Here is an 8,782-nt window from a genome sequence, read left to right on the forward strand (position 1 = left end):
AACCTTAGGTCCTAGGGGGTGATAACCCTAGGTGGAGAAAAACCCTAGGGGGTGGTAACCCTAGGTCCTAAGGGGTAGTAACCCTAGGCGGAAAGTCCAGTCGGTCTGGAGGATCGCACTGGCAACAGGTAACTCTCCTGAGTGGAGTAGGTGAGGATGTGTTCCCCGTAGAGGGAACAGTAGGCGTCGGGTCGACCTAGGGTTTCCGATTGGAAATCCGAAGTCAGACCCGGACATTCCGATGACTATTGATTATATCATTTATCATATTTCTGTGTTAATTTTGTTTTGCAGTGTTTGTGTTTGGGACTAACACATTTTGCATGAACAAAGAAACACATTTGACCTCGGATGAACAGTGTCCGAGGCGCCTCCATGGGGCTTGGAGGCGCCTCGGATGTGAGCCAGAAAAAGCCAGCATAGCAGAGCTGAGGCGCCTCAGACCAGGGTGAAGGTGCCTTGGACCAGGCGTTGAAGGCGCCTTGGACCAGCCTTAGAGGCTCCTTCAATGGGATAAGGCACGACCATATCAAAGCTGATCCACGCGTGCAACTCGGCGGCCTGGAGGCGCCTCGAACAGGCTTGGAGGCGCCTCCAGCACAGTATAAAAAGGGGGTCGAGGCAGCAGCTCAAAACAACAACTTCCGAGCAATCCTAACGCTACAAGTTGCTAACGAGACGATCCCGAAGTGCTGCAACATCATCCCGATGACCCGGAGCTTCAGCTTTCATTTCTTTATTGTCGGTATTACTTAATTCTGTTGTACTTAATTCATATCTATACTATTGCGATTTAATAGTGAATTGCCCAAAGTAATCGCTCAACGAGCGAGGGCCTTGGAGTAGGAGTCGCCCAAGGCTTCGAACCAAGTAAAAACACTTGGGTCTTTTCTATGTTTGGTTTTTCGTTTATTTCCGCTGCATTATTCTCGAACGATTTTCGAATAAGAAACGAACAAAATAGCCACGAGCGCTATTCACACCCCCCCTCTAGCGCTTTCGATCCAACAATTGGTATCAGAGCGGGGTTGCTCTGAATTGGTACAACTACCGTTCGAGTATTTTTTTCGTCACTTTCTCGTTCGTATAGGGTAAAAATAAAACCTTACACCTTTCATTTTTTCCCTCCAAAATTATTTTCAAAAAATTCATTTTCATCTCTTCATGGTTTATTAGTATTGATAAAATATCGAATTTGGAAAATTTTGAAATAATATTTTTTTTAATATTTTTTAATAATATTTTATTATTATCTTATTATTTTTTCTCGAAATTCATGAATTTCTATTTCTATCCTTCTACCACACTGCTAATCCAGGATTAAGTCCTAGGACAAGTTTTTTTGTTCACTTTTTCGTGCAAGATTCAATGGCTCTCCAAGAAGGCTATAGCACCACTCGTCCACCGCTCTTCTCCGGCGAAGACTTCGGCTACTGGAAAGGCCGAATGGAGTCGTACCTGCAAACCGAGTTCGAAGTCTGGATGATCACCAAGACCGGGCTCGAACTACCAACTGACGGCACCGACAAGCCACTACCATTTGAGAACTGGGACGCGAACATAATCAAGAAAGTCGAGATAGATGCCAAAGCAACGTATACACTTCAGTGCGACTTAACAAATAAGGAGCTAAATCGCGCCGGCCCATTCTCAAGCGCCAGGGAGCTGTGGGAGAATCTGATTCAGTTACACGAAGGTACCCAAGTAAGTAAGCATAATTTAATATACAATTTATTTGAATTAGATGAATAGTATGATACTACTTCAGTCGAGGAAGGTATTACGTTGGTTGCAGGTACAAGCAAGACAGAGGAAGCTAGAAAGAAACAGATGATGAAGGCAACATGGTTCGAGTCTTCAAACGAATCCAAGACTGACGAAGAAGAACCGGCAAGCTTCCTCGCACTACCGGTACTAGCATCTGTGGCGGAAACTGAGTCTGAATACGAGACAGATACCGAGAGCGAATCCGGATCCGAGTCCGAGAAAAGCCACGGATCTGTATCCGATTCCGAGGGACCCAACCCCACTGTAAGTTCTTTAATTTCTAGTATTAACTTAGATGATACAGAAAACTTAATTCCTTACTTATTAAAGAAATTGGCTAAATCCAACATCTGGGTCAAGTCACTCCAAAAGGAGGTAATAGCCCTTAAGGAAGCGACTGACTCGAGTTCTTTAAATGAGCTAGTTCAAATTGGAAGTTTAACTCAAGTTCAACAACTTGAGGAAGAAAATTCCAATTTGAAAACTCAAGTTAAAGAACTTAAAGACATATTGGAACGGTTCACATTGGGTTGCAAGAATCTTGATTTGATTCTTGGAAAACAAAAAGTCGTTTACAATAAATCCGGACTTGGATTTAAGCGAAAACGAAAATATAAATCATATTTGTCAATTATAAATAGATCAAATAGAAATATAGTCCAAGCATGGGTCCCCAAGTCAACCTTGGCTAATCAAGTTGGACTTGGTCAATACTGGGTCCCCAAGGATCAAGTACATTACCTTGATAGACCTTATTGAGGCTATGATCCAGGGCGAGCAAAAAGAAAAATTATCTTAACAAATAAATAAATTATCTTAATAAATAATTAATTAAATTAAAATTATTTTAATCTTAAAGGAATATGATTAAAGAAAAGTCAATAATGGAGGCTCCAGAATAGTTGGCACCTCCAAAAGGGAACCTACCCGACAGGGTAACTAAACGCAACCTACCCGGCAGGGTAATTAAGACCAGAATAAAAAGTGCTAAGTTTAACTTGACCCACAGTACTGGTGAAGTATTGGATGATAGTACGTTATGGAAGCTTAGTCTATGCATGTCTAGGACGATATGGCTTCGACCAGGTGCATTTGGCTAAGTGGAACTGACCGAAACTACCCTTTATGGATCCTAACTAGTTAGACCAAGGCTTTGTACTAAGTTCAGTGGATAGGACTATTTAGAAAACCTCGAAAGCATGGTTACTCTAATGATATCCAAGTGACTCACTATAGCCCAGAAGTTTATCCAAAGAATGTTTATTTGTTGAGCTCAAAGCTAAACCTGAATCTAACATAAAGTTAAACCAAACACTATAATTGAAACTAATTCATCTCACAAAATTATAGGATCCCCTGATTAAAAAAAAAATCTAAATCGGGTGAGATGACTAAGGATTAAAAACCAAATTAAATTAATAATTAAACATCAAATTAACTATTTTAAAAAATTATTTAAAAAAAAAAATTATTCGAAAAGTTATTTTAAAATCATTTAAAAAATTATTTGAAAAATTATTTAAAAATCATTTTAAAAATTATTTTAAAATCATTTTAAAAATTATTTGAAAAAATCATTTTAAAAATCTTTTAAAAATTATTTAAAAAACTTTTAAAAATTTATTTGAAAAATTATTTTAAAATATTTTTAAAATTTATTTGAAAAATTATTTTAAAATATTTTTAAAAATTATTTGAAAAATTATTTTAAAAACTTTAAAAGAAACATTATTTGAAAAATTATTTAGAAATCTTTTAAAAATTATTTGAAAAATCATTTTAAAAATCTTTTAAAAATTATTTGAAAAATTATTTTAAAAACTTTTAAAAATTATTTAAAAATCTTTTAAAAATTATTTGAAAAATTATTTAAAAATATTTTAAAAATTATTTGAAAAATTATTTAAAAATCATTTTGAAAATTATTAGGAAATCAATTTGAAAATTATTTGAAAATTATTTGAAAATCATTTTAAACTTATTTGAAAAATCATTTTGAAAATTATTTGAAAATCATTTTTTAAAAAAAATATTTGAAAATCATTTTAAAAATTATTTGAAATTCAAAACTTATGTTTTATATTAAATGCAAAGACAACTCCATCTCACGCTCACTCATAAGCTGAACATACTTATTAATCTAGAATGAGTGAGATAGAAAGTTAGGAAAATAAATATTTTGTTTTAACCTCTCATGCTTGGACTCTTGGACCCAAAGAATTTATTAAGGGGGAGTGATTTTGAGTTGGTTCTAAAATTAGTTTTTCTTTAAAATATAAATTTGACTTGACTTCAAAATTAAAAACTATTTTTGGTCTGTCTTCGAAATTCGGGTTATTTTTAACTTAGCTTTAAAATTAAAATTATTTATGACCGGGCTTTTAAATTACAACTCTTCTAGAATATTTTCAAAGTTAAGTCTTTATGTAAAACCTCTTTAAGCTAAGTACTTAATCAAGTCTTCTTTAACTAAACTTAGTTAGATTATTCTCTAAACTTAGCTATTTGGCAAGATGTTTTCTCAAAGGCAATCATTTTTAAGCTGAATATATAGCTAAGTATTTCAAATTTAGCTAAATATTTTTTCAAAAACATTTAGCTAAGTACTTTTTAAGGTTTAAAAATAAAAAAGGAGGTGGAAGTTAGCTAAGTGTCTCTCAAAGCAATTATTTTCAAATGCTAAGTTTTGCTGAAAAACGCTAAGTATTTTCCAAAGTATTTTCAAAATTTTATCGACACAATTCTTTTTTTTGAAAAAACTAAGACATTTTAAGGTTAAATACTTAACAAAACTATTATCTTCATAAGTTTAGCTAAGTCTTTGATAAAAGTATTTTTTAAAGTAAAAATCTTAGCTAAACTAAGTCTTGATCAAATTTTGTTTTTACTAAGTTTATTAAACTCCCTCTTTAAAAACTATGAATTAGCTAAGTTAGTTTTTAAAAACAAAATAATTTTATCCCAGCTAAAAGTATCTCTCAAACTAAAGGAAGAATTTTGTTTCCAAAATTTATGATAATATTTTTTGATTTCACCTAGCTAAAAGTCTTACAAGAAAATACTTCTAAGCTAAGTGCTTATCAAAGTATGGTTAAACCCTCTATTTTTCTATCTTTTTGAAAGATAAAATAATAATTATTTCTGAAAAGTTAAGGTCTCTCAAAACAAGCTAAGGCCTACACTCAATTTTTTATTTACTCTCTCGGATATTTTGATATATGACAAAGGGGGAGAGTATAAAATCAAAGAAATCCAGAGAAAGTTAAAGAAATTTAAGAAAATTTAAGAACAGAAATCCTTGAAATTTTTAAATTCATGGGAACTTTTATTAAGGGGGAGCTTTTGTAAACTTCTATTTAGGGGGAGCTTTTATGCTGAATTTATGCTTATGCTTATTTCATACATGCCTTTTCATACTTGTGCTATCACTGTCTTTTCTTTATTATTTTTTACTTAACATTGAATTTCGGTTGTCATAATAAAAAAGGGGAAGATTGTTGGTGCGGGAAGCATCCGACGATCGAACTCAAGTTTTGATAATAGCAAAGGGATTCAAAGTTAGGATTTCTTGTTATCTAACGTGCTTAAATGAGGTTTCGGGAAAGTCCTAACTGCGGTTAGGCAGGTGAAAATCCTAAGGGGTGGTAACCTTAGGTCCTAGGGGGTGATAACCCTAGGTGAAGGAAAAATCCTAAGGGGGGGTAACCTTAGGTCTATGGGGTAATAACCCTAGGTGGAGAAAAACCCTAAGGGGTGACAACCTTAGGTCCTAGGGGGTGGTAACCCTAGGTGGAGGAAAATCCTAAGAGGGGGTAACCTTGGGTCCTAGGGGGTGGTAACCCTAGGTGGAGAAAAACCCTAGGGGCGGTAACCCTAGGTCGTAAGGGGTGGTAACCCTAGGCGGAAAGTCTAGTCGGTCTGGAGGATCGCACTGGCAACAGGTAACTCTCCTGAGTGGAATAGGTGAGGACGTGTTCCCCGTAGAGGGAACAGTAGGCGTTGGGTCGACCTAGGGTTTCCGGTTGGAAATCCAAAGTCAGACCCGGATAGTCCGATGACTGTCGATTATATCATTTATCATATTTCTGTGCTAACTTTGTTTTGCAGGGTTTGTGTTTGGGACTAACACATTTTGCAGGAACAAAGAAGCACATTTGACCTCGGATGAACAGTGTCCGAGGCGCCTCCATGGGGCTTGGAGGCGCCTTGGGTGCGAGCCAGAAAAAGCCAGCGAGCAGAGCTGAGGCGCCTCAGACCAGGGTGAAGGTGCCTTGGACCAGGCGTTGGAGGCGCCTTCAATGGGATAAGGCGCGACCAGATCAAAACTGATCCACGCGTGCGACTCGGCAGCCTGGAGGTGCCTCGGACAGGCTTGGAGGCACCTCTAGCACAGTATAAAAAGGGGGTCGAGGCAGCAGCTCAAAACAACAACTTCCGAGCAATCCTAACGCTACAAGTTGCTAACGAGACGATCCCGAAGTGCTGCAACATCATCCCGACGACCCGGAGCTTCAGCTTTCATTTCTTTGTTGTCGGTATTACTTAATTCTGTTGTACTTAATTCATATCTATACTATTGCGACTTAATAGTGAATTGCCCAAAGTAATCGCTCAACGAGCGAGAGCCTTGGAGTAGGAGTCGTCCAAGGCTCCGAACCAAGTAAAAACACTTGGGTCTTTTCTGTGTTTGGCTTTTCCTTTATTTCCGCTGCATTACTCTCGAACGATTTCCGAATAAGAAACGAACGAAATAGCCACGAGCGCTATTCACCCCCCCTCCTCCTCCTCCTCTAGCGCTTTCGATCCAATATATATATATATATATATCTTAAAGACTTAAAGTTATATTGTTGTTTGACTAACTAAGTTTGTATATATGGTTAATTAACAAGTGGGCAGTGTTAAATAGTCAAAATCTCATGTATGTACATGGATATTTTAGTAATATTATATTTATATGTTAATTACATGCATGTATTATAATTCATTTCTAGCTGGTCAGATTCTGACCAATAAAATTTACCGTTAACAAGTTCTATACACAACTTTGAAGTAATTAATTAATGTGTGCCTTAAGTCTAGATTCTCAAATCTCAATACAAGTGGCATGGAAGATCATTCCAACACTTCAGAGAATGTTTAACTAGGTTGTTTGACAGTGCAAAAAAGCCCCTCAAGTCCAAACTACACTATAGAATTGCCAATTGTATGTTAGCTAAGTGTTCTCTTAATATTCTTTTTTATTTTTTCTTAATTTCTTCATTTCAAGATGCACAGTGGGGACGTGTATGTAAAAGGAGGTAAAGGTAAAACAACGACAGCAACAGAACCTGATTATATTCTCAATTATTGAGTCCCATGTAAGTATAAAAGGCCTCCTCCACCCTCCCTCTAACAACACCACACAACCTTCTCTTCTCCTCTAGCTCTCTAGTGAATTAGTTCCCTTATTTCTCCAGGTAATTGTTGATTGATTGAATGATCTACATTTTTAGCTATCGTCATTTATCTGAACGTTTTAAGTTTAATTAACTTTGCAGGAAGATGAGCAGGTGGCCAGGAGACTGGAACTGCAGCACGTGCCAGCACCACAACTTCAGCCGCCGCGACACGTGCCAGCATTGCGGCTTCCCGAGGTCTGGTGGCGGAGGCGGCGACCTCCTCTCCGGCGACTTCGGGGGAGGCTCCTCCTTCGCCTTCGCCGCCGTCGCCGTCGCCGTGGCCGACGTCCGGCCCGGCGACTGGTACTGCTTCTGCGGCGGGCACAACTTCGCCAGCCGCTCGAACTGCCTCAGGTGCGGCGGCCTTAAGGAGTCCTACTCCGTCGGGTGCTTCGACATCGTCGCCGGAAATGACGCGCCGACAGCGCGGGCGCCTGCCGAATGGAAGTCCGGCGATTGGCTGTGCACAAGGTGTGTGTGTCTATATATATATGTATATATATAATAATTAAATTGTCATTTAGCACTTTAATTAACATAGTCTTTTTCGCAGGTCTGGTTGCAATCAGCACAACTTTGCAAGCAGGAAGGAATGTTTTCGCTGCAAGGCACCAAGGGGAGGTGGTGAGTAATTAATTAACCATAATCAAGAAAATTAACTGATAGGATCACCGATCATATATCAGCTCTAACACGATTAAACTGGCATTTCAACAGGGATCGTGCATTAATAACTCAGAGGAGGAGGAGGAGGAGGAGGAGGAGGAGGAGGGAGAGAGATCTAGAGAGAGGGAATGAGCAAATGCATGCTACGGCTCAATTAAACTAATAGTTTTCTTAATTACGTTACTATCTACAAGTTCTAAGTAGTGTGCGTGTGTGCATGCATGGATATATATATATATATTGAAAGGGGCAAAAGGGTGATAGGAATCGGAAGTAATGCTCCTTTTTAATGTATTTTAATATGATCGGAATGATATACTTATTATCTATACTATATTTATAGTTTTAGAAAAAGATAATACTAAATAATTAGAATTTGATTCGTCAGAATATATTTTATAAATTATTATTAAAGATATTTTAATAATATTATCTTTATATTAATTACATGGGTATATTATAATTCAATACTGATGTTCTGGCCAAATAGATTTATTTAAATAGTTAGTTTGCTAAATGTTTCTTTTGACTTTTGAGTGCTCTCTTAATTCACCTGGTGGGAATTGTGCTGAGCAAATAATGCACGCTGGTCCCGGAGACGCATTGCACAATGCAGTGGAATTGCTGGAGATGCACAAAGAATATGGGGCTGGAACACTAGATATTTTTAATTATAAGGAATATACTTTTTTACATTTCTTCACAATTTCAAATTATAAAATAAAATTAAATATGAGCTCCGAGAGTGAAATATGTTCGGATCATTGACCGTCGTTCAAGGAGAGTGGATAGCGATTCGTCATAGACGTATAGTAGCCACAAAAACAAACAACACAAAAGAAAGACAAATAAAAAGATAAATTGATTTAACGTGGTTTGAAATATCTGATTCCTACTCTATAATCTAC

The 8,782-nt window shown here is 37.0% G+C and overlaps 1 protein-coding gene across 1 annotated transcript; it reads left to right on the plus strand.

The window, feature by feature from the left end:
* The first annotated feature begins 7,163 nt into the window (after positions 1 to 7,163).
* LOC122000049 (uncharacterized RNA-binding protein C17H9.04c-like) lies at positions 7,164 to 7,962 on the plus strand. Its single transcript, XM_042554622.1, has 4 exons — positions 7,164 to 7,226; positions 7,308 to 7,679; positions 7,762 to 7,832; positions 7,926 to 7,962. Exons 2-4 carry the CDS (start codon positions 7,312 to 7,314, stop codon positions 7,937 to 7,939), a joined length of 453 nt encoding a protein of 150 aa, XP_042410556.1. The 5' UTR covers positions 7,164 to 7,226; positions 7,308 to 7,311; the 3' UTR covers positions 7,940 to 7,962.
* The last annotated feature ends 820 nt before the right edge of the window (positions 7,963 to 8,782 follow it).

Source organism: Zingiber officinale, chromosome 7A (assembly GCF_018446385.1).
Source record: "Zingiber officinale cultivar Zhangliang chromosome 7A, Zo_v1.1, whole genome shotgun sequence".
NCBI classification, from domain to species: Eukaryota; Viridiplantae; Streptophyta; class Magnoliopsida; order Zingiberales; family Zingiberaceae; genus Zingiber; species Zingiber officinale.

Excerpts from the sequence above, each read along its gene's own strand:
- LOC122000049 (XM_042554622.1), top strand. The coding sequence starts at position 7,312 with ATGAGCAGGTGGCCAGGAGACTGGAACTGCAGCACGTGCCAGCACCAC. Across the intron at positions 7,680-7,761 it reads GGCGATTGGCTGTGCACAAG|GTCTGGTTGCAATCAGCACA; the intron begins GTGTGTGTGTCT and ends TCTTTTTCGCAG.